The following is a 26,711-nucleotide window of genomic DNA, read 5'->3' as shown; positions in this document are numbered from 1 at the left end:
CTTTTGCAAGCTGAGCATAATAATGAAGAGCAAGTGATTTTCATTTGTACTTTTAAATAATTTAGAGGCAGCTGAGTGCTACAGTGAGGAGAGTTTTGACAGAAAGGCAGGCGATTTCAAGCATATTCCCTGGCAGTTAGCTAAACCTGTCACAACCTATTAAAATCCACACGTAAACTCCAGCTGTATAGCTCTGGTCTAGCTCTTTCCTGTCACTGGTGTCAGCTCCAGCACCACAACGTTTTCTTAATCTCTTCCTTTCTACAGTTCAGCGCCTGTTGAACTGTCCCTCGCAGGACAAGCTGTGAGGCGGCCCGCCCCGAATCGTTAACACCCGTCAGAGCGACCGGCCTGCGGAAGGGCTGGGCGCTCCGCAGGGGCAGGCTGCGCGTGCCTCCCCGCCGGCGGAGGGGTCGGCGCCCGCCGCTCTGCGCGCTGCGGCCCTGAGGCGCGGGGCGGCTCCGGGCGGCGGCGGAGGGTGCCGCACGCTCCCGCGGCGGGCGGTTGGGGCGCGCGGCGCCCCCCCGGCAGCCAATCGGGCGCTGCCTTTCATTTGCGGCCCGCTGCCCCGCGCAGCGCCGGCCCCGCCAACCTGAGCGGCGCAGGATGTGGCTTCGCCGTGACGTCAGGCCCAGATGTTTTCCCAGGCCACGCCCCCGCAGGGGTCCGGGCGACTCCGAGGAGCGGTAACGGGGACAGCTTATTCTGCTGTCACAACGCAATGGAAGGGCTGGGGAATCCGCATCTTTATTTTACTGCGTTCTCGAAAAAACAGCAGTAATTCATACTCCAAGCAACAAGCTGCCAGTGCCAGGATCTAGCTGCTCCTCTCTCTGCCTCCCACTGGACTTCCAACGCCTTTTTGATTTAGGGACAAGCTGGGTGTGATCGTCATGAACAAAGTATGTTTTTGATGGCTGGTAAATCAGCCTTTACTTCTACAAAGAGATCCTAAGAAATAAGAGAGAGAAAAGTCTGCTTGCATCATTTTTTAAAAAGGGAAAGAGCAGTGTTGTGGGTGGGTTTTTTTTCCCCTTCTGTTTGGATTTCTTTTTAAACTTACAAAAAATGGCAACAGCAGCATATGTGGATCATTTTGCAGCAGAGTGCCTTGTTTCTATGTCCAGTCGTGCTGTTATCCACAGTCCCAAAGGGGAGACAGATCCCCAACCTGATGCAGCAATACCTCCTTCATCAAATGAAGATAAGCGGGAAGTCAGAGAAACCGGGAAAGACAATGGATCATCATTACTTGTGGTAGCTAGCATTTTAGCAGATCTGAACCAGCATGTCCCAAACTCACCCGCTCTAAGGATGGAAAAAACGGACACCTTTGATATCACAGAACAAATACACATTTCTATTACTCCTCAGGAGTTTGGGGAAGAAAGTGTGTCTTCGGCTGGTAAGCGTGGAGGAGGAAGAGCAGCCACACCTACTAGCCTGGCTGCAGTAACTGAGCCAAGCCCCAGACAAAAGAACAAACGCACGAGAAGCTGGACTGACCCTGGATCACCCCAGAAAAAGCACAAATGCCACTATGTGGGGTGTGAAAAAGTTTATGGCAAATCTTCCCATCTTAAAGCTCATCTAAGGACCCACACAGGTTAGTTACAATCCAGCGAGAGATTTATTTGTTAAAGCTTGGTAATTGAAATGAATGTTGGGGAAAAAAAAAAAAAAAACAAAACACCCAACCAACCCAAACTTGTCTTTGGCCACTATTATGGTTTCACCTTTCAGAACTCAAGCTTGGGAAAAACCAAACAACAACAAACACCACCCCCCCCCCTCCCCCCCGGGACTAAACCCTTACTGGGCATAGATTCAAAGCTAATGTTGCCCTTTTTTATTAGTTAATGTCACAGGGAATGGTGTGTGGGTTGTCTGTGTGGATTGTACTAAGCTGTAATTTTTTGCTTCTAGCCTTCTTGTTCGGTGCGTGTTCTACTTCCCTTTCCAATGCTTCTTACCCTCCCCCCATCTACTTTTTCCTACCCCATGCTCCTGTCAGTACCTTTATACCAGCTTATGACTTCCCATGCAAGCATCAATACTCTTGATATGTTAAAATTAAATGTTCTAGAGGCACCTGACTGCGTGTCTGTTTCTTTCTTTAGCAGACACTTGTGTGAAAGCTAGAGTAGGCAGGAAAGCAGATGAGAGGCTGAACATGAGTCACAAGGAGACATTTATCGTAAGTGTAGAAAGAGGAGGACACAGGCAGTCTCAAAAAAGCTTTTGGCAGCTGGGTAAAACTGGTTTCAAAACAAAAAAAAACATTTGAATGCAAACACTAACTTGTTCTGATCAGTGTTCACTTCTTGGTGAAGACTTCTCTCACCACATTTTTTGCTATTGTAATTTATGAGACACATAGAAAAGAGTGGAGGTCTTGCAAGCACTGTGAAAGTTATGCACTGAGAGTATTAGGAGGGCCATCTTGAAACAGGCCCCATGACTTGCCAGACCTCATGCCTCGGCCTGGTGCTGGGGAACAGAATGGCTTCCAGTCAGGGAGCACCAAAAATTGAGGAGACTGCTCTCAGCTGAACTGATCACAGCGCATATGGCGAGGCTCCACACCGACTACAGCAGGCTTGTGCAAGCTGTTCCACTGAGTAATTTCAGACAACAAATTAGTTTACTAAGATCAATGGTCGGTTCACTTACAATAAGCATTAAGAAAAAGATCCTCAAAACTGAACATGACTTAATGACTCTTGGAACACCCTCACCCACACCGGCCATACCTCTTCAGTGTGCCTTCAGCTTTCTCTGCTGCCTTCCTGAGATAAAGCAAGAGCCCTTCTAAATGGAGGGTATGTTTTGCTCTCCGTGGGAGAAGAGAAAGCCCGATCAAGTTTGAGCATATGGATGGACAATTCCCTGTGCGGCACAGCCAAAGGAACAGCGTGTTCCTGGCACCCCAGGCAGCCTGCCCTGCTTTGCACTGTGTAACTGCTTTTTGCCTCTTTGGGAGTTATGCAGAAAAGGTGCTTCCACTTGGCTTGCAGGGAATTGTCTCCATTAATTTTCAGTTCTTTTGATTTCTTATTTCTGGCATTTACCATTGTCCTAAAAGTGAGAGATAAATTTAGCAATGTTTCTGGGCTCCCAAACCAACTAGAAACCAAGAAGAGGAACTCCTGCGCCTGATAAAGAGAGGAGGGCTGGGCCATACCCGCCCTCCGGGGAGAGGAGAGGGAGGGCAGGGCCGGTGGGGAGTGTCGCTCCGGGCTGCCGGCTGAGCAGAGTCATTCGGGGACGCTGGCTTGCCTCCAAGTTCTCTGGTTTTTTTCTTTTTCCTTTTTTTTTTTTTTTTAACTCTTCATTTCCTGTATTTTTTCCAGGTCTGTAGCGTTTAATTGGTTATTGCTATAGCTGATGGCACTGAGAGAAGAGAGTGTGTGCGTGTCTGTGAGAGCTAGAGTAAAAGCAGGGAAGGGACTGGTTTTGCCTAGGAGTGGCAGGACCCTCGGGGTCTACAGCTTCTTTGTTTTCTTGCATCTCCAGTGACTGTGTGGGAAGCTTTAAACAAAGCTGCCAAGTTTCCCTCCTCACTGGCAACAGGTCTGTCTCTGTTTGGATTGAGTTTTAAACAGGCTTAAATGCCTCTTATAGAATGTTTTCAAAGGTGTTTGAATTTTTTCCTTTCTTGTGACAGGCTTGTAAAAAGTTTGTATGATACTAGGAGTTAAGCTAACAGAACAAGGGATGACTTCCAGGACTGGCAAATGTTTGTTTTTACAAAACACATAATGGGTTTCACCAATTTAGAACAAGGGGTTTGGGTCTCCTCTTCAGTGGTCCTGCAGTAGTTAAGTAACATACACACATCAGTCTGCCCATCTGTCAAACGGATAGGATGATGGTTATCCACCTCACTAAGCAGTGGCGAAAGTGCTCCAAGTACACATGCAAGGTGCTTTAAACATCTACTCCACTAACCCCCAAACCTGTTTACTAAGAAGCAATCAAAAACTTCTGCTATGGAGTGAAACTTCGTCCATGTGCTGTATGACTAGGTGGGCTGCTATTCAGGGGTGAACTGAAGGCTGAGAACAGTACTGCAGGCTAGAAGATACTGAGTGCTAGAGATACTTGAATAGTGCAGTTTATGACCTGCTTTAAAAGTTGCTTGTCCTTGTCTGCTACTGTGCTCAGAAACTAAAGACTTTGCTCTTCATGCTTGAAGGACAGACTAGATAGTTGAGCTTATGGTGTGGCAAAGAGATACAGAGCCTTCCAACTATTACTGGGTCTAATCCAGCTGGTATGTTTTCCAGCTGTTTGGTCCCCCGTGTGAAAATCTCCTGATAGTTATAGCCATATTTCAGTGCTCAAATGTCTAAAGCAAAAACCATAGTGTGGAGGATGCTAATTATCCTACTTAAAGCAAAAGAAACAAGATAGGACAGCCAAGGAGGCAGCATCTGCCTTTTGTCCTTAGGCCCTTGCTCCAAGTATAGTGTTTTAGAGTGAAGTTTTCTATTAGAACATAATGTGCTAGAGCAATCCATAGTTTCTTGTGTTTGGTACACTAGCGGTTAAGCTATCTCAGCCTTATGAATGCTTCATCTTTATTAAATTGACAAACCCTTGAACCAGGCAGAGAACATTAGTCACCAAAATCTTTGCTGTTCTCTCCAACAGCTTTCAAACCCTTCCCCTCCCCCTGTGTTTTTTGTCATGTTTATGTTTTCCACCCTACTCTCTCACTGGATGTCCTGGAGTTTAACGTGATCATCAGCCACAAAGCCCTTGAAGTTTTAATGTTTACCAGAAGGTTATATTTAGTGTCAGTGGGTAGATGTCAAGTCCAAATTCTTTTCCACTGAGGTTCCCGTGAACCTCAGAAGCTGTGTTGTGATCTACAGATGCAGCACCCTTTTTGTCCCAAGCTATATTGATCCCATTGATGCAAAAATTTCGCTGGCACACCAGTTTTAAAAATCCTCTCCACTCCTGAGAAAATTTCTAAGCACAAAGGACTTCCAGAAAAAGTCAGATAAACCATTTACATGACAAAGTTCTCCTTCCTCTAAGCAGGTTTTCAGCATGGGGCCACTAGGAAGGTTTGGAAGTTCTCTGGTCACTACAAACCAGTTTGTCTCCTTTGATGCACCAGTGGTAGGAGAGCGACAGTGCAGAGGCTAGTAGCCTTCTACAGACTACAACCTCATAAAGCATTGTCCAGGACGGCTATGTTCTGAGAGATTGTAGAGAGCCCCAACTTATTGCATTATAATACATATTTATACATAGAGAAAAACTGTCTGGATTTTGGGCAGGGATCACAAGAATCCTATCTGTTGCAGGCCCCGACCCCACCACTGTGACCTCTCAAGCTTTTAGCCATCTTCATTAGCATGCTATCATGAATGCAGAGAAAGCACAAAATAAACCTTCATTTAATTCCATTGAAATGTCCTAAACTTACTAATTCTACTCACTAAGCAGTACATCATAACACAGAAACAGTTCTTCAATCATTGGAACTAAATGTGTTTGCACAAATTGGCATAAGCTAAGGAGATGTGGGCACCAGTCTCAGCCTGGAGTCTTACTATGATAGAGTCTTGCAGTGAAACAAACCTGAGGGCCAGGTGGTTTAACAGTGGCTCCTCTCTACTATTGCTAAACCAACTGACTTCTATATGGCTGTTGGGGCACTGGAAGAAGAGAAGGCCATCCTAGTTATATTATCCTTGCTCACAGCATCCCATAGAAAGTGGTCAAGACCTTTGTTGGTCTCTAGCTAGCAGAGTGAGCTTGGGTTTGAGACTGTATTCAGCATGCTTAACCTTGCAGTTATGGAGGATATGTTATTTGGTATCTGTTGTTCTTTTTAGTCTAACCCTTATTCATGAAATATTAGCTGAATCAAAATATATGGAAAAGAATGATTAATTTCTATTTCACTTGTAAAGAAATTTCCATTTCTTTACATTAAATCTCTATAATCACATTTTTGAGGACAACTTTAATGAACCCATATGAAAAAAGTTAGCTTTTAACTTATGTACCTGTTTTTCCCCCCAATGATTATATCTTGTTTCCCTCATCAGAATTTTTCTGATGACTTTGTAATGGGGTATGTAAAGAGGGAAAAATTCATAATGTATTTGGTGTTTGAAAGCAATCTGAGAAATAAAGCAGTCAGACCTCACTGTGACAAGTGTGACAACAGCAGAACAAGTAGGCTGGACAAACTGGAGTAGTATTTGACCTGTGTTTACATTGGTAAAGAGGCCTTTATATAAAGTACAGATAATATGTTTTGAACAGGAGGTTGGTTTTCACTTCCAGTTCTAGTACATCTGATTTGCTCTATTAATTCAAAATGCAGCAGTAAAGCACAACTTCTTTGAAGTTGGTCTGAATCAAGATGCTACCTGTGTGCATGTGAAGAAATTGATTAACCAATGTAAGGAAAAGCAAGTTCACAATAAAATTTATCTTCCATTTTAGCACCTGGCAATTAGCAGAAATGTAGCTGGCTTCGGTTTCCTTTAGCTTGCCTATAGGCACACAGTGACTCTAGAAGCGGTATACATGCATGTGTGTAGCAAGTGGGCATGTGTAGCAAAGCATGTGTTTGTGAAGACCCAAGCCTTTGCAGGAGAAGATTACAAGAGGAGAAACTTAATCTAATGCCACCTGCACCACTTGAGAGAGCAGAAGGAAACAGGGCTGTGGATTGCTCTTGTGTAGAGTGGGATGAAATGAGCGGGTACCGCTGGTTCAATCCATCCTCTGAGCTGCCAGTTGGGCTGTTCTGGATGCCAGGAGTGAATGGGAAGCTGCCCCCCCCCTCCCCCCCTTCTGAACAGGATGCCAGGGGTAACTGGAAAGGCCCTTCCCCAATGCTGATTTCCCACAAGCAAGAGTACAGACTAAGTGAATTCGGCCCTCTGCATGTTGCTCAGACAATTTCAGTTTTAGTGGCTGGGCCTCCTGTTTTTGACTTCTTGTGTTAAAAGTTAGAAACAGCTACCTGTCTCTACGTGCTTAACTCACTACCATTAGCATACACCCAGATTATTGAAAAGCTCCAGGGTGCCTCTAGGCCCTTGTGTCCCCTAGCGCTCTTCTGCTGCCTTCCACCTCCTCTCTTTGCTGAATGCATCAAAATCTCTTCTCTAAGGTGGGCTCAAAGGGTACCTTTAGGTACAGCTTCAAATACCTGCGTCATGAAACTGCTGTCTTTCCAGTCTAAGCCATAAGCATTCTTTCTCAGTGTTACATAGTTCAGCAGTCTGCTCCTGCATTTTTCTGAAGTGTCTTTTAATAAGCCTGTATTTTAAAAAAAATACAAAACTGCAAAGCATTGGGTTTTTTTGCTCTGAAAGAGCTCTGCAACTCTTTTTTACTTCCTCTAAGAAAGTTTCAACACATTAAAAAAAAAAAGAGTCAGTTAAAAACATAAAACAACTTCATTTAGAGCCCTGCCTATGCCCTCACCCTAACACACAATTCCAAAGAATAAAGTTAGTTAAAAGTATTGATCCTAAGCCTGGATCAAATAGTCTGCTCGCTGAAGATAACAAATAAGTAGCATATATGCTATGAGTCTCTTAATGTTAAAAATCTTTAGAATAAGCACGGGGCATAAATTTCTTAAAAGAGTAAGCAAATTTTAAAACTTACCTTTTTCAAAAGGAGCTGAAGTCAGGAAGAAAGGCAGAACTACTCCCACTCATTCTTTTTACCTGACTGGTTGAGTTAATTCAGCTGTAAAAGAATTAGTGTTAGATTGGTTGCAAGGAGAATACAGCTGGCTGACAACATACTTACCACACACTTGAGTAGTATCAGCTGCTTGAGAGAACTAAATCTTGTGATTATTAAACAGGTTTTTCTGTGAAAGGCTTCCCTTCCCTTCCTTTCTCTCCTTTTTCTCTCCAGTCTTTATGGAGATATTAATCATGCAGAAGTCACAGAAATAAAGCTTCTGATAACAATTAACAGAGTTTAGGTATTTTAAGTAAAAAGCCTTTAAAGCAAAGCTGTATTTATCATTGCCATAACTGTGATGAAAAGAGGGTCTACTGTGAAAAACACTCTGTCTTATTTTTCCCTCTTCACCATTGTCTTTGAAACAGGTATAATCAGCATTGGCTAAATAGTCTCTCTCCATAATTTTTCTCCACTTTTCCTGGTTGCATTTGCTGAGTGAGGAGGGAAGAGGAAGATGACAATCTGTTTAAAAGACAAATGAGCATTGCTTTGAATCTAAGGGGACACAAATGGTTGTGTTGCACTGAAACACGCTCAATAAAGCAGGAAAAAGAAATGTACAGGAAAAAAAAATCAATTTGTGACTTCCACAGTTCTTTGGAAGTCACATTTTGCTGACACCAAGACAGTTTTATTGAGACAAGTCTAGCTCAGGCAATGAGTTGCCAGCCTGTGATCTTACTGTAGTCGAGCAGAGAGTAATTAACAAAAAATATCCCAACTACAATATGGCTGTTTCAGTCAACATCATTCACAGAATACAGTGTTCAGGGACTGCCTTTTCTGCAGGGTGAAAACTTTGGGTATCTAGTGGAAAATCAGGAACTTCACAGAATTCTCTTTCCACAAACCATCTTCCTTGTAGCATGGAGATGGTACTCAGGTCCAGTGTAATGAGACCTATTAATATTGGAAGTGGTGAGGATGAATCACCTTCCAGTTGTTTTCCTCATCCTAGACACTGGTAGCAGCACTTTCCTTCTCAATTGTAAGACCTAAGTCTTACAGATAGTCTGGAGTAAACCAGCAAAGAATCTTTTAAATGAATGGATGATTGCAGTCGATAGCTGTATTTGTATTAGAAATCAATCACAACCTTATGGAAAAAGTGTTCTGAATGATCCATAGATTTTTCTGCAGCAGCACATGCTTCTCTGCAGGACACTGGAAAGTATTTGTATGTGACATGAGTTGTGCATAAACAAATCTTTTGCTAAACTAGAGTTCTTTATGAAACAAACTCACAATTGGATTTAATCTGAAAAGAAGGAACCTTTGACCATTTAAAATACAACTGTTGCATTGTGTTATTGTCTGGCTGAACATGGTTATGGCACGTCCAAGAGCAGAAACCTGGAACTTGTTTATATTGGACATGTGGTTTCTAGATCTGCTTTATAAGTTAAGCACGTTCCAGCTTCTCCCCTGCCCCCTTCCAATCTTGGATCAGCTGTTTGGAAATCCGTGCTGACAGAACCGAAAAAATACTCTGCTGTTCAAATGCAGGACAACCTTTGAAGGGTCTTTTCTGTAGAATTTCTATAGGTATACTTTTTTTCCTTTGTTACTCACTTGGCTTTTATTAGGTAGATTCGCATGGGCAGTGAGATCATTATCTTGCTGTGTTCAGTTTAACAATAGCTAGACAATGTGGGTTATTTAAGTACAGGCACTGAAGTCAGACACACATATCCTGTATTTTTCAGGTCTTGCAGATTCAGCAGATCTTACAGGGCCTCCACTTAATATAAAAGAAAACTTTTTAAAAGTTCAGAGTGTCACTGTTGTAGTTACTGGTAAAAAAACGATCTCAGAAGCTTTTTTGCAGCCCTAACATAAAAAGCATTTACTAACCAGAAACTTGGCACGAGTCAAATGGTATTAAACTAAGCATATCCTGAAATGACCTCTAATGCAAGGAAAAGATTTTCTGTAATCAGTTACAGCACTTTTGTAGTGCTCTCAGCAATTACAGGCAAAATATTTGTGACTGGGTATCTGTTGACATTGCAGTCAATGGATCAATAAATTATTTTAGACTTATTGCACACTGTATTTCTACCAGACTGCTCTCTGTTATTCGGTTATAAGTTATATGAGTTCTTGGAATAGAGGCACCTGAAAAATTCACGAGAGAGCATTGTGTTGCTGCTATGCGTTTGCAGCTTTCCATCTGCTTTGGTTCTGCAGCCAGCTGGAGTATTCCTGGACAGCAAATACACAAGCAGAATGGGTATGCTGGATATGAAGCCTTTACTGCCTTCAACAGTAGCTTTTAAAACTGGTCAAGGAGAGAGGCAGAAATGCTAACCACGTAGTCCCAGAGTAAGACCAGCTGAGGTACAGCAGCCAAAAAGGATGTAGTGAGCTTTGTAAACTAAACAGCTGTCAGTATTTCCACTAGTGGAACTTACAATGGAGCCAGCTGAGAAGGGTTAGAACATGATGGCCTAGTCCATCTTCAGATGTTTCCTGCAAAGTTTTGCTGAAATGGTGAGCTCTTTGTTAATAGATCAGAGAAATACTTGTTTTACAGTTTGGAGGTAAAGAAATTAAATTACATTGGTACAAATTTACATACTAGACTGCGGCTTTATAGATTCTTGTAAAACCTCACAGTGCATATGGGGCTTTCCTACATTCTTAATCTGGTAGTTTAGGATTCTGCTATAACAAATATGAACAGGGATGCCGCTAAAATCTCACTGAACCACAGACTAATTCTTGTCACATATTGTAGGGGCTTACTGAATTTAAATTTGCAATTTCTTTTAAATGCCAGCAGGACTTCAGACTGGCATTAATACATGATTGCCTTGGCAGTTTTTGATTGTTCTGGCGATTGATATATTTTCCAAGACCAATGTAAATTGTATGCAGCTTTCTTATGCATGCGAGACTCTTAATAGAGCACTGAAAGCCCCTCTTAAGTCAATGGAAATTTCCATTTGGTGTATCTATGTCCATACAAGCAGTGCCAATAGAATGTTGGCAGATGGCTATTATTATTGCATAACAAATCCAGGGTGTATTTGCAAAGTATGTTTTTTAAATTTTCAGAACATGGCCAAAACAAAACTGAATTTCTTAGATACCCCAAAGGATTCCATCTCTGGCCAGGATTCTCACTGATACATTTTTTCCCCTTTGTGCAGAGATGTGCAGTATTTGCACCTTCCATTTCCCCCAACTTTCATCATTCTGGGAAAAAACTGAATTCTCACTAATGTTTTAGAAACAGGCTTTCTCACTCAGCTTGGCGACATATGCACCAAATTCTAGCTTAAATAGAAATGTATGAGCAAAATCATGAGCAACTAGAAAAGCAAATGCTTTGGAATTTATAGATGCCCTTACATAGTATTATTAGCATAAATACACCCATAAGAAAGTATTAAAAAGATCATTTTTTCAGCAAACAGCTGAAAAGATGTAGAATTTGGTCATGGGACAAAGTAATTCTATAGCATGGGTTTAATAGATGCCGTGGTGTGGATTTAATAGGATCGCTTCAAGCTGTATGGTATGAGAGATAAGACTATCTCTAACTAATCACCTACCCCTTGTCTTAAAATCTGTCACTGTCCCTAATAAGGAGACATATATATATATTTTTTTAAGCACAGAATTTTGTGTTTCATTTAGAAAGAAGCCACTGCTCCCTACCATCGGCACATATAGTAAGCATTGCATTGATAATAAACATAAAAATGTTTTTGCACACGGTTAAAGATCGCTTATGGTGAACCCTAACTCTGATTCTGTCCCTCCTCATGTGTTGGTGAGGCTTTGAAAGGGGAATAGGGCTGTTGGGGTGAGGTGGATTAACTCATCATTGCTCAGATAATGGGACATGCTGCCTGAAGGGAGGATTCTCCCTCTCCCCACTATCTCCAGCTTTTACCTGCTCTGCAGCATAGCTGATACTGTTGAAAAGAAGTTTTCAAATGGCAGACAGGTATATAGCTGCTCAAGTTTGTAGAGGGCCTGAAACAGTAACTTTGAGAAGAGAAAGGTCTGAGTTCATAACTGAGTTTTAACAGATGCTACTGACGGCATTTTAGAGGTTTGGCATATATCTGTAGTATTCAGCCCCATTACCTTCCAGTCAGCTTCATCTATGGTATAGATCCCACATAATCTGCAAACTCTTAACTCCAGAGAACAGCTGAAGAGAATTGTGATATTTGCACCATAAAAATCTGCTTAAAGCTGTTAAAGTAGAATGAAACTGTACACATGTATCACAACTCCTCTGTAATCCTGATATAGCTTATGAAAGACCTGTAGAACCACAGATATACTAGTAGGAGTGTAGCTGGATGTTGTGGGAACACAGTGCTACTCATGATTCATTCTACTATGGCTATATTCCACAGCTTTCTTAACATCTCATCTGCGAGTGAGTTCAGGTATCACACAAGATTGGGGTAATTATCCACACTGAAAGACTCTTTCACCATTTTTCTACGTTTTCCTTCCAACTTGAGTGAGTTTTGTTGTGTTGGCATCTCCTATCAGTCTGTGGGACAATACCATTAATGGCACCATGTCATTGACCAAATCTGACATGATTTAAGCCTACATCTGTTGAATCTTGGAGTTTAAATGTAGAAGTCTAACTTCTGGGGAGCTATTTTAATTAACAAGTCTCACTGGCAGCTTTCAGAGGATGAGATGGTCAGGCAGGTTACAATGTCATCTTTGCTGTGCTCACTGAAGTAAGCAAATACACAACAGCTGTCACAACTGCTTTACCGTGAACCTTGTCCTAGACTTCTACAACATGAAATGTGTTTAGGAAAATGATTGTCAGATATCTTATACTGTCTAAGGTAATAATTTGTGAAGCTCTCACTGTGTAATGCAGAGACAAAGCTGGAATGAGAAACAGTTTTTAAACACTACTTGTCAAAGTACAGATGTTCAGCACCAGCATCTTCTAAGCAAAGTTTCGGGCAGTCCCCAAAGGGGTGTTCTGTTTTTTTTAAAAAACAAACCAGAACATTTTGTCATTCTGTTTCTTACCCTAGTGTAAGTATATGGAACTGACCAGTGTTTCTGGTAAGCAGTGTGGACTAAACAAACATATTTTCCCTCCAAGTTTAAAGTCTCTCCTGACTCATACCACAAGATCCTAGATGGTGAAGGGCAATTCATTTTTAGAGACTTTTTTCCTAACATTTTTTACTGGTGAAAAGCCATGTAGAACTTGCCTGTTTTCTCTGCATTTCTCTATGTGATGTTTTTGGGCAGCATTGTCTCTGGAGAAAACAGTATCACTGACCTTATCAAACCAAAATAATTCCTGTAATGATACACTATTTTAAACCTACATTTTTCACTTGATACTTCCTTTTCTCTTCCCCATAATTTAAAATGAGATTGTTTAATAGGCTGCTGTTAATTTCTTGAAGTTTTAGGGCTCTATAACATGAAAAAGAAAAGTCATATTTCAGCTCTTTCACTTTCCTTGATAGGATAATAATAAGGATTTGAGTACTTTGCCTCCTCTCAGTCTAACACCAAACTTCTTAGTGAAAGAATCCTCTTTTGTCCTTATCTTGACTAGTGCTCTTACAGACTGTTTACAGGAACATAACTCAATTTTTGTATGCAGTAGACTACTCCCTTTTGAATGTACAAATCACTAGCTTATTAGTTGTCACTAAGGCAAAAATTACTAAATTTTTGTTTTTCATTAAGAATCTAATAGGTTACAGAAAAGATCTGAGAGAATGCTGTCTGGCTGGTGCTTTGCTTTTATAATGAATTCTTGGAAAAGCAGCTACACTTTCTGAGGATATATCATCAATACCCTGCTTTATGCTGCTAAGGTTAGCACTTGTGGGTGAGTTACAGACTAATTATTTTGAAAAAACATATAACACCTGTGCTGAACTTCTGCACATACGTTTGCTTAAAGCTTCTTTCCATGAGCCAGCTCTGGTCTTGTGTATAGTGTACCCTTGGACACATCCAAGTTACACTTTACATTTCTGTATTATACATATACACTCTAAACTGGATATGACCACTCTTGTTTGCAAGAGACTCAAACTCATATGGTATAAGCATGAAAATTGCTTTCTTAGATGTTTAGATGAATTTCTTGCAGAAAGGCAAGGAACTGATATGATTGATACACTTGATGGTTTTTCTTTGAATGCTTTGGAGGAACTGATCTCCGCTCTCACTTGCAAAGAAATCCAAGTTACCACATAACTCTTTTCTCAGCTAAATAGTTGTAAAGAGACTGTAACATTCTCATGGGTGCTCTGCAAGTTCTGTAGTATTCCCTTTATGAAAAAGTTATTGTGCTAGCACACTTTTCATTTGAGTACATTTGTTGCAGTTTCAAGGACAAATATCGTTAAGAACAACAGTAACTCCCACTGCACAACTGTTTTTCACTTGGAAATCAGACCACTTTGGGTTTTTTTTTTTTAATCTAGTGTATTTTAAAAATATCTAAACGGTCCTAAATTCCTAAGTCAAGCTTGTGTTTGACTCTTGTGATTATAAAAGTTGCAGCTCCTCACCATCTGTACAGAACTCCACTGTCGGTGAATACAGCAGTAGTGGGTGAATAATCAGCTGTAATCCTTCCAGCTTCTGTGTTACTTTGTGTGTGGACATTCCTTGTGTCCAGTTCCTTCTCCTGTATATTAAGGCATGGGAACAGGCCCTAGCTGCCTCACCCAGAATGGTGAATTTATTCTCTCAACAGCATTTACAGCCTTGAGTAATAGAGTTACACTGTAAAGGTGATTTACAAATGTGCATCTGTGAGCATGCAGACAGCATTGTGTATACAACTTTACAGTGCTGAGGTTATGTATCTTCTGCAAAAAATGGTAAACACATACTTGTTTGTGTGCAGTGTAATAATGTATCATTTTTCCTAAGACTTAAGATTTTGTCTTATTTGGGCATTAGTCACAAGAGTAACAATCCTAAACGTGAGCTGTAAAAACTGTTCTTTTCAAAAGAAAGTAGAAACACGTTTCAAAGAATTGGCTGAAATTCAAGGTCAAAGTACTTTGTGCATCACGTCTTTTGCAGGAATAATAAACTGTCTGTTTGGCACTCTCAAGCTGCAACAGCAATAGTCGGATCATCTCAATCCCCTGAAGCTAAATCAGGATACAACACAGCTCATGAACTTGCAATTCCTGTTTTCTTTAGTTTTATTTACAGTCAGTCTGTTGTAACAGAATCTCCTGATTACTCAAGTTTATGAACCTTGCAGCTCTGCATACTGCAATTCCTGAATCCCAGCCCGAGACCCCTCATGGCTGCCTCATGAGTTGTGCTCAGCAGGACTTAGGAATATGGACAGGAAGTCAGGTTCAAATCATTTGTAGTTCCCAGATTTAGGCCTAGATTGACCAAGAGTCCAAATGGAAATAAGAACAGGTGGGAACTTCTATGATCTTTTTCAAAATAAAAATTATGTCCTCTGCATAGGGTTTTGGAGCTGGCCTGCAGACTTACATGGCAGGTATATCTTTTAGAATTTCACAGTAACAGCTTTAAATAATGTGCATTTCCTATTCTGTTTCACAGAACTTTTCCATCACAGGAAGCTTCTCCTGAAAAATCTTTGGCCACAGTAAAATCCTGTATTTTGCAGAGTATTTCATGAGCCCCCCTGCTTTGGGCATCGAAAGTGTGGTCAACTAATTTCCTGTGTATGCAAGGGACAGGCGCACCATCTCAAAAAGCCAGAAAGGCCAGCAGGTTTCCTCTCATCCAAAGAAGCAGGCCTATTAGAGAGTAGACCTGCTCACTTTTTAAACGAAGGAACATAGCAGAGCATGAATAAATGTGCCCGAGACAGTAGTAATTTATGTTTAGGCAAGTAATAGGGATCTTTCTACTACAACTTGTCTACCCTTATGACAACTGCATTTTTACATGATATGTATGACATGTAGAATTCAGAATCTCTGCTAAGGAATCACTCACACAGTAAAATAGTTTACATGTCAAGAGGCTTTCAAAGTACTTACACAGAAGATGGTGGCTGCTGGGCACCCTTCTAGCATGATTGGTATGTATAAACCACATTCTGTAGTGAGACATAACTGGTTTTAATGCTAGACTGTTCTGTATAGGCAGGCAATGAAGACATGGGCGTGGCAGGCAAGGGAAAACAGAGTTAGAGTTGATAAAGAGGCCATGTATGATTTGGTAGATTTCAAAATAGGAAGCATGTTCCTTTCAATACTGCTTTGGAAAAGGAAAGTATTGAAAGTAGCAGTTCCTTTTGAAAAGGAGTACAGTTGATTTCTGTACGTGAGTACATGATGAGGTAGTCACTTCAAAAGTCTAGAGAGGTGTTTTCAAAGTTATATATACCAAGGTGCCCTTAACAAAGCTGTCTTTGAAATATGCCCATGTTCTACTTGAGATCTTAGCTCTTCAGTTGTGTTTCATATCCAGAGTCATACTCTGATAATTGGCTCCTGACTTGTACTCCTCCACAACCACATACTTCATTCATTCATTTCCAGTACTCACCATAGCCCCTCTCCTATGCCATGACCCCACACGTCAGATGCAGCTGGTGAGGCTGGTCTCCCTAGTGACCCTGCAACCAGCTGTCCTGCAAAATGATCACAAAACATGGAGAGATCATGGGAGCTGAGCTGCACCTAGTGTGTGTTATACTGTGGGTGTTAGTGCTCAGAGAAATGGTGCTCTAGCAGTGATGTTCCTCTGTTGCAGTCTAATAAAACAGCCTCTCTTCTGTCACATGACGTACCTCCCGCCATGTGACTTGTTGATGCCTGAAGTCTAGCAGGCTTAGGGAGGAGTTGCTTGGCAAGTCTAAGGAGGATTACTAAGGGAATCTCATTGCAACATCTCACCAATAACCATTTTTTTCTATTTTGTATAGAATATGGCCCAGGTGGTAACACATGCTTTCAGAAACAGCTTGAGACATTGAATAGGAGACTGATTTTTCAGAGAACTGGGTGTACATCCCTACAGCTTCACTCCAGTGATTAAAACTTTAAGACAGCCAAAATTAGAAGACAACCTAATCAGTGATAATTGTTGAAAACCTCCTCTTATTTATTTTCTGTATATATATGACAATGAGGCCTAGATGTCTTGTGCTTACACACATTTGTAATTTTAAAGAACACACAGAAAAGACTGGAAACCAAGCTGAAACTAGAAAGGAGCAGGTATCCGGTGCTCTTTTTTTCTTTTCATACAGCTGTGGTTGAAAGAGACCAATAGATGGGGAGGTGCAAAATAAACTGGGAAGGTATTGTCAGAATAGAACATATAAATGAGACTTGCAAGAATTGAATGTTGAACTGCAAATCGTTCTAAAAAGTTGACCTGCTTTAAAAGAGAGCACATTAGAGTGCTCATAGAATCTGATTCCTTTATTAAAAGCAAAAACCTGAATCCTAGTTTAAACAGGAAGTGTGGCTTTACAGTCTGGGAAGATTTTCTGAAGTGTATGCAATGGGTTTATGCATACCTTGAATGGTAGCTGCCTAGTGTCAAGCAACAGACTTACTGTTTGATTATCAGCCCATAAAACTGCTTTCCAGAGCTGCCTGTTCCCTGAAGCTGGATGCTCCTTATGGTCTTTGGCTGATGCTGCTCATAAACTACTTCAGCACCACCTTGGTCTCTGGCACAACAATCCATCCAGAATGAGAATAAAAATAAAAGGAAATTCCCACTCCTTCTCTCCTCCATATAGTTGCAATAAACTCTCAGTATCAGATTTTCCACTCAGTTTTACAGCTTTAGCTGTACATATAAATGCTGAAGTCCTATGTTTCATGCATGCTGTGTTACTGTGAGGTTGTTGATTAAACAGTTCAAAAGTTCACAAAGAGACTTTTCACAGTTACAGCCAAAGACAACTGTACTAACTTCTGTTTGCTTGACTTCTAGCAAAATGAAATCTCATCCTGTCCCCAAATCCTGGGAGATGCTGTGCACATAAAATGTCATAACTTACCCGCAATGTCTATTCATGCCAAAGTATGTGGACTTCAGTTGGAGGCAGATGACATTCAACATCTTTTAGAATTCAGATAAATAAAGTACAGGTTTCAGTTTAGATGAACAATCCTTTAGTCTGTTATTTTGCATAGCAGGACAACCTTTCATTAATTTGATAAGCTTTGCTTTTACAAGCACTTTTCTGTTTTTAGTAGAATAGAATAATAAAAAAATCATTGATATGTCAACAAAGACTGATTCATGGGGTCATATGATTCTTTCTTTGCAGTTATTCACACAAGTGCTGGGTAAAGCTCATGGAGCCAAAATTTCACAATTTCAGCATGAATTCACCCACAGTTCACACCAGATGAATATAATTTGTCATTACCCATTTAACTGCTCTCCCACTTAAAACATTTGAATTGTCATAGCAGAGATCAGGAACATTACCATGCAAATTTTTTATGAAACCCACCACAAAAATTATTTGTGAGGCTGACTTTCATTGAAAGCAGTCTAAACCACTACAGAGGTTGTTTCTGTGTGTTCATTGTACAGACAGGGATGGTTTGTGATGTTTCAGTTTGATTTCAAACGTTCTTGCAATTACAAGCATCTTCGGGTTCAAGTTTTTAGGTTTGATCTAATTTTTAAGTTCCTACCTCCCACAGTGATCAGAACTCAGATAAATTAAAGCTTAAGACCATGTAAGTCTAGAATTTTCCAACTAAGACTAAAACCCAGCATTTTCAGGTAGAGAGAGAAGATCCTTGGGTTGTTAGAAGAGCAAGGAATAACCTGTGTCCCACACTGAAGGCTGAGGAACAATAGGTCATCACATCGATCAAAAAAGGAGCAGAGTTATCTGTGGAGATACATTCGCAAAAGAATCTCCAAAGAAGCAGTTACGACATTTAGAAGTCACTAAGTTGCATTTTTGGTTCCTGCCATTTGACCCATGAGTACCTACTGGTTAATTCTGTTGCACTGTAATTTCTCAAAAGACCACACCATTGAGAATGAATGGCTTGACAGACTGTCAGTTCTGTTAGGACATAATCCTAGGTTTCAAGAAGAGGTAGCACAGATGGGAAGAAGAGGGGGAAGTGTTCTATAGTGAGCATGTAATCTTTTTTCCACTCTTAAGAGTGGGCTGGAGAAAGACAGGACGCCAAGGAGCGTAATACTCTTTAGAGCTCCCATGAAACTGCTAACAGTCAGATGTCTGATCTGGAGCCGTTTTGAGTTTGCAGAGTGGGCTGGGTAACAGAGTGAGCAATTTTGCGGTAGCACAGGAAAGATCCAGACAGCAGTTTGTAATGGAAACGTGTTTTTATTGGTACCTTAACAACACATTCCCTGTAGACACATTTGGTTCAGTTGTGTCAGCTATGGGTAAGATTTTTTACCCTCCTGGAGGAGGGAAAACCAAGTCTGGGGAGTTTTCTTTCTTGGCTTCAGTTTCTGTCTGCATAACATTTTCATTAATCGACTTACTTGCTCTAACAGAGTGAGTGGTGAAGCTGAAATCATCAGCTTGTAGCAGACAACAAATCAGCATGTTAGTATGCTAGAACAGAAGTAACATGAGACTGCAAATGACTAAAGATCTCAGTCTAGCATATATATTCATCAGGGTCCATACTATTTCCTTTTTCAAGTTTTAACTGGACTCATTTGATAAAAACACTGTATTTATTTATTATTACCTACATTTGGAGAGCCCTCCTCTAGTCCCTTGTCACTTTAAAAGGTTTGAATTGGCTCATCAACAGGACAGGAAAATAACAAAATCCCACATGCCTTCATTGATGTTAGTCTCTGTTATGTTTTAAGAGGACAGACTTCTCTGACCTATGCTGAACACACAAGCTTTGTACGTAAGGAATGAAGAAAGCCCCTTAAACAACAAGTTTTTGGCTCAAGGCAAGAATTCTAGGGTGAAATTCCTTTGTGGGGGTGATGCAATAGGTCAGATTTGCTGATCAGCACTTACATTTTTTAGTTTTGCAATGCTGGTATTCTTTTGAAGTATATTTATTTAAAAAGTATAATTGACCAAAGGAAAAGGAAAAAAGTCCCCCATCTTTTAGTTTTGTTATTCAGTAATACAGATGTGTTTAGAGGGTCTGTTTACGGTGTTTTCTTCATTTATTTTCTATTCACAATAGAGGTTTTGATAATCATCCTCCTTTCTTACATTCATAGATCTGAGTAGAACAAATTAGAGAAATATAGTAACTAAAGGGCTACTGTACTAAGCCCCAGAGTCCCCCTCTTTGCAAAGAGTCTGATACTTCAGTGTGGTTTGGAAATGACACGTAGCTAAGACACATCTTCCTCTCCCCAGAATTCATCACTTCATCATTTCAGCATAACACAATTTAATTATCTTGCATTTAAGTGCAAAGTCAAAGGGTCAGCTATTGATCTCCATGCTTGGAACAAGCCACAGGAGAGACAAAATCAAGTGGAAGTTGCTGCTCTTTTAAATTAGTGGTATTTCAGCTGTTTTACTGTGCACTAGTCTAGGATTTAATACCTCAGAGATAAGGAGACCCAGTAAGAGTTTTAGGCTTACTGAACAGAAATTACATACAGCAATTGCAGGTGCTTAACTTTGACAGAAACCCCAACATTTAGTTTGCATTGTTTTAGATCATAAGCTCTTTGACACCAAGGCTGTTGCCTTTCCTTGTCAAGAGTTAGGCCTGTCATTGGTACTCATTAAAAGAGCATCATTTACTCATAGATTCCAGGAGCAGAGGGAAAAAATGCTGCTTTTATAGTAGGGTGTGGCAAAAGCCCATGTAAACAAAGGCATTGCACTTAATGGAAGCACGATCGATAAAAGTTATTCATGTGGAGCAGACAGGGTCCAGTCTAGTCTGCACACTCACCTAGACGTGGAAGTTGTCCCTGCTAGGCAGGATAAGTTTCTGACCTCATGGGTATCCTAATGGCTCAGCTTTTCCTTTTTTCTTAGATGGGAGGGCTCCATTTTGGTTGTGCATCAGAACTTTCAGGAAACTGAAATGGTTAAAGCTTTAGAGTTAAGACAGAATCAGCAAAAAAGCAGCATTAGACAACAATGATAAATCCATATGGAACTGTAAGGAGATTTATACCTTATCTTTGAAATTGCATGCATTGTAAACACCATCCCATGTAACACTGTAACGTTACCATTTTTCTAGATGATGGATTCCTACCTTTGTAAGAGGTAGCTGAAGTTTTGGTTACTCACAGTTTTACAGACTAAGAGGTTTTGCTGTATTGATAGTGCATTTAAGGCATACATGCTATCAGTGCAGTCACGTAGCAAGACTACAGCAAATACAACAGAAAAGAGTCAAGAGAAATACTATGTAGGTAGATTTTGACAAGGCCATTAAGAAGATACAGCAGTAATGCACTTGCTACCACAAAGCTGTGCATTGTTTTTTCTAGCCATCAAAAGGAAACTTTACCTGCCCTCTGAGACGTGGGGAACTTTTTTCATGCTCATGATACTTCTGTGAGGAGAAAACATCCATATGCATATCTTTCTTACCTGACATGGCTAACCTGAATACCCAAGGTATTAATGAGCAAATTTACTTCTGAAAAGATTCGCTTTTGCTGCATTTGTATATGATCAATAACTCCCCCCGAAATGCTTTGCTAAGAACATCACAAAAAGTGGAGGAAAATACCACACCCAGAGTCCAGCTTAGTGAGGCATCCTGACCTTCAAGTGTACAACATGCAGCACTATGTAGGGTCAGGAAATGTAAGAGATGGAAGCTAGTGCTGTTCACCAACCTAGTCTAGAGAGGATTCCTCCTTCCTTTCATCTCTCTAGGAAGAGCTGTGAAGCCAAGTGGCATTTACAGCAGCCAATCAATGCATGCTAAAGGCACTATATAAATGGTACAAGTGATACCAAATTCCTAGTTTAAACTTACAGTATTTGCTCCAGGAGAGGAGAGTCTTCATTGAGACTGCTATGATTTATAGTTCTGGAAGTGGCCAGGGACACACTTTGCAACCATGTGGGCTGACTTCACTGTAAGGCCACAGAATTTCACCTGCAAGCCTTTTCCTATTGTCTCTCACTCTGTTGCTCTCCTGTTCCTTTTAACTATGTCACATTTCAGACTAGTGAGAAAAAAGATGAGTGGAATGGTGACATTTGTCTGACACCAGACTTTACCGCCATCTATTTCCTCTCTAGTTTGCAACTAACCTTATCTACAACCTCAAACACAACACAGCTCTGACTAAAGAAAGCAATACATTAATAAATATTTTTTAAATGACTCTGTACAAGCTTAGGCATAAAGCAAATGAAGATATATGTGGAGTATACAATCATTAGCTGCTTGGAGAGGCAAGAATATAACCTCACTGTATGTGAAAGAAACAGTTTGGAGTTCTAGGCAAGGCAGACTTGCATGGAGCAGTGGTAGCCTTGTGGTGAAACCCCATCATGCAGAGTGCTGTGGTGGATGTGCTAAATAGTTCGCATAATATGTATTTTTCAAATAGGTAAACAATGCAGACATACAACCTTGCTGTTTGACAGCTGCTTAGCATATTCCAAGCCATCACCTGTGTCTTACTCTTAGCAAGAACTTGCAAAGAAGAGAAAGGAGAGAATCAGGTATGATGCATTAAATATTTTCACAGAATCTCAGCAGTATATGTATAAAGATACTATTTAGAGCTGGTTTGCCAAATTTCAGTGCTTCAGGTATCAACAAGAATATTGTTTCTTTACCTTCTTGTAAAGGCTACTAGCAGTTTTACAATGGGAGGCTGGGGAGGACAGCAAAGACAAAGATGCCCTCATCTCCCGTCACTAAATGATTTCCCTTCATTTTGCTAGTAGTTGCAGGTAGCCTGTGACCCTTAGTTAGAAAAATGATAAGGGATCTCTAAACCATAGGAGTGTTTTACAGATTACACATACCTCTGTTCCCTCACTTTCACTTTTTCAGTCTTTAGTTTCAGAATTGTCTTTTTGCTGACTTTTCTATTCCAGTGGATTCTATTGATGCATCAAATTGAGTCGTCAGATGCACACATTCTTACGTAAGTGGTGAGCATATGGCTAGGTTAATTAATAATTCAGAAAGTTATAAAAGCGCCTTTGGTTCAACGCTTTATTCAGCTAATTCAGCTTCTTTGCTAAAGTCGCTTTAAATACTTCTGTTACTTCTAATAGAGAGGATGCGTTTCAAGGATTTGTGTATATATATCTGGGCCCCATCATAAAAGGAAAGAATATTGAAGGCTAAACTCACCGTAGCAATTTTGTATCTGATTATGCTTCAAGAAAAAAAATATTTAACATATTCAACACACACAAATGTTTAACTGTTTACACAGTCCCAGTTTTGATGTAGTCTGTATAACTGACTTAAGAGCTTCACAAGCCCCTGGCCTAGTGCAACTGATTTTTTGTAGTTTCAGAAGAGGAAGGAACATACAAGACAGGGAGGGGTTGTATAAAGAAGGGAGAAGAGATAAAGTGTGAACTCTTCAGAAACCAGGAAGTGACAGACTGCACAGGAGAAAGCCTAATATTAGCTATGACAAGTATTACATATCTTAGTACAAGGGTGCAATAAAACAGGTAGCATTAGACTCTCAGTGCTCAGGTCTGCAGACACAGATGTGAATTTCAAACTGTGGAATTCCTGAAGGGTTTTTTATTACTTTTTTATGGTCTTCAATCAATGGGAAAGTATTTGATTTCTCAATTGACCAGCAGGATTACCTAATTTTTGGAGTACTCTCTAGCAGAGAAAGAGCGAGAGTGAGACTACAATGTAAACGTAGCTAGGGAGAAGAAAACACAATACAATTCACTATGTATCCATGGAACGCTCTATATCGGTCCAGAGAAGATCATAAAACTATATGCTTGGAAAATATGGTTGGTCTTTCTGGCATGGACTTTGGCTTCTTTGCCATGCCAGTAGTGCATCTTTGTACTTTTTGAAGGGAGAACTCAAACCAGACACAGCATTTTGAAGGGCTGCATCACTTACCAACAGTTTGCAAAATGACTCAGGAGGACAAATGTACAAGAAAACCAAAGCAGCTTAGCGTAACACTGGAAAATAAGTTTCTTGTACTTAAGATGGGAATCACCTAAGACTCTGTGGGCCACACTGCGATGCTAGAGGGCATATTCTCAGTCACATTCTCAGCATAGTTCTAAAATCTATTCCAAGATTTCTCTGTGAAGGGGAGGATAGACTTTCATGGTCCTTACAGTTGGCTGGTTAGCCTACCCTTGTTGGCTGTCTTTAAAAAAATCCCTTGAGCTTATAAACATGTGGAGTCCAGTGGAAGTTGAAAACACAAATGAAATTGTTCCCTTAGAAGATCAGATCTCCAAGTTAGTCACCTAATAAAAATGTCAGGCATTTAATCTTCATGGAGGGAAAGCTGCCAAGAAATGTTAATGAAGAATATTAATAGCTTTGGATTTCTTTATTAGCAAGAACTATAGAAACTATATTTTTGGTGAACAGTTGTTCACTGAGAAGTAGTCTTTTATGAAGAACAGAACTCTATGTCAGATTCAGCAAATAGTTTACGCTGATTTTTTTTTAATTTCAGAAAAGTTGTGCTAGTCTATTTCATTGATTCATTTCAGATTAACATCGTCATTGTGCTGAAAATTGTCCCCAAAGCTAAAGGAATTAAAATAGTGTTACCAAAAAACAGCCCAAAAGAAGTAAAACATTTTGGTCAACCAAAAATAAAATTACTGTGGGCTTCTTAGTTTGCTGAATTCTTCTGCAGTTTGAAGGTTTTTTAATTTTTCAGTTGAGCAGAAAATAAGTTATCCACATAGCTCTAGCCATTATTTAGGTCTTTCATTCAAAACCTTAGCAAAGGATGTAGCAATTTTTTTTTTTAAATTAAATTTATGGCTATTTCATTTTAAAGCCAATTTGGTGTAAGATTTATTTTCCAGATCCTGAAACATAACTTTCAGCTACTTACTGGTTGTTTGTGTGAAGTGGTCTGGAACTAGGCTTTAGCTGGGAGTAGAACACAAGAGCTTAAAGTACTGAACACACAGTGATGCACTTCAGCAGAGATAAAGTGAGAACTAAACAGGAGTTAACATGGTAGGCAGAAAATGACTTGGTAAAGATAACAGGTTCAAATTTCAGATTCTTAATTCACTGTTCAAAAATGCAGGATAAAAACCATGGGTATTTTAAAAGTGCTAAGCTATAGAAACTCACACAGACAGAGCAGTTCAGTTTGGGCATGCCAGTTTGAAAAGGGATTCAGTAAAGCCATGGAATGCATATTTTAGACAACAGAAAGATTATGTGATGGAGTGTCCTGGAAAAAAAAAAAGCACCTAAAAAGGCTAGAATTATTCTGCTTTGACAAAAGAGAAGCAAATGTCGCTGATAAAAATACGGTAAAGTAGCTAAAATTATCATAAACTGAGATTTAAACATTCTTGAACAAGTTTGAAATAAAGGCCTAGAATCTAACTGAGGGAATATAATCTGTTTAAAAAGAAAAAAAAAAAAAAAAGGATTGTTTCCATTATGATGAAAGTGAGTGGTAGTATTTTTAAGAAGGCACAGATAACTGCATGGAACATAACAAATCAGTTATTTTGGTTCTTGGGTGGACCTGACTGCGGTTAAGGCTAGGGGAGGAATTCTGCACTACTTACATTTCTCTGGCACTGTAGCCGTTATCATTAGAGTATCTGAATGTAACGTGTGTTCGTCACTTGCTATTTGAGTTGTTCTAGTTAGCTGCAGCTCTACAGGTAAGTCACATGGTGTAATCTGTGCTCCCAGATGGAGCAATACAAGCACTTCCAGAGCAAACAATAACCCACATTGACTTAAAATGTAAACTTGCTGCTTGGAAACTCCCCGTTCAAGAAATATTCATATATGTCTAAATAACTCAACGAAAACCTAAAGGTACAGAAAATAAACCAAGAATTTAAATAATGGATATTATGGTAGCTGTTGCAGCTCCTGCTCAGTAGTAGTTTCCTGTGCACGCAGAAAACATAAGATCCAATAATTTATCAAATTTAATGACTGGATTTGTTAAGATTAAACTAAAGATGCCCGCACTTCAAAGTGAGGTTGTACTTGATGCCTGGGTCTGTGTCTGCTGGAAATCTGAGAACTCCAGTTCCTAAAATAAGGTCACATCAAAGGTAATGGAAATAACAGGAACATGCATGCTTCTGTCAGCAGGTGCTGATGCAACCGAGCTCCTTGTTGCTGCGTGTCCTAGGGACTTGGGGGAGCGTTATGTCCCAGGGTCTAGTAATCCAAGCTTTTCTTGGATTTGGGCATTCATACCACACTCCCATATTGGGCTTCTGGTGTCTCGTGACAGTCAAATTCACCCTATAACGTCTCTTTTTACTGAGAACAGTACTAAGACTTCCCCCTTTTCCTGGAACTAGTCAAGCTTAATATTGCTGAATTCACTACCTCTGTTAGATATGGTTGAAGGTAACAGAGACATTCAAAAGCTGTTGGACAGACACACAAAAGCGGATGCAAAAAAACATGATTGCATTTTGCTTGTTTGGTTATGAAATGTCACCCCCAAAATCATTAATTTAAAACTAACTGGTTTCAATTTCTAGGAATTTGGAATTGTGAGGCTTTGGAATTGTTTGTTCCCTTTTAAAATACTTCATGAAGAAACCACCATTCGTCTAACATCAAAGCTATGCATTATTCTCTCTCTTGCACTCAGAAGGTTACAGGGCTTGTTTATAAACAAGAGAATAACAGAAATGAAAATATTCGTAAATACGGATCAGTGCTATTGAAGGATGACCTTTTCTCTTTTTTTTAAATAACATCCAGTCTCAAGAAACATAGTCTGCTTGTGTTTTCTCTCAGGATAGCATTTCCTCTCTTGGAGGAAGGCTGCTTCAGTCACATCTCTATTTAACTGTCTGCCCCTCATCCTCCCCA

General features: G+C 40.1%; 1 protein-coding gene across 1 annotated transcript in view; it reads left to right on the top strand.

The window, feature by feature from the left end:
* Positions 1-442: 442 nt before the first annotated feature.
* KLF13 (KLF transcription factor 13) overlaps positions 443-26,711 on the top strand; it is a 37,866-nt gene continuing 11,597 nt past the window's right edge. Inside the window, exon 1 of the mRNA XM_074837293.1 lies at positions 443-1,606. Within this exon, the coding sequence (XP_074693394.1) occupies positions 1,069-1,606 (538 nt within the window). The 5' untranslated portion in view covers positions 443-1,068. The remainder of the gene's footprint in view (positions 1,607-26,711) is intronic.

Source organism: Strix aluco, chromosome 12, assembly GCF_031877795.1.
Source record: "Strix aluco isolate bStrAlu1 chromosome 12, bStrAlu1.hap1, whole genome shotgun sequence".
In the NCBI taxonomy this organism is placed as follows: Eukaryota; Metazoa; Chordata; class Aves; order Strigiformes; family Strigidae; genus Strix; species Strix aluco.
Note: the sequence above shows the minus strand (reverse complement) of the source record. Positions and strands in the feature narration are given on the sequence as shown.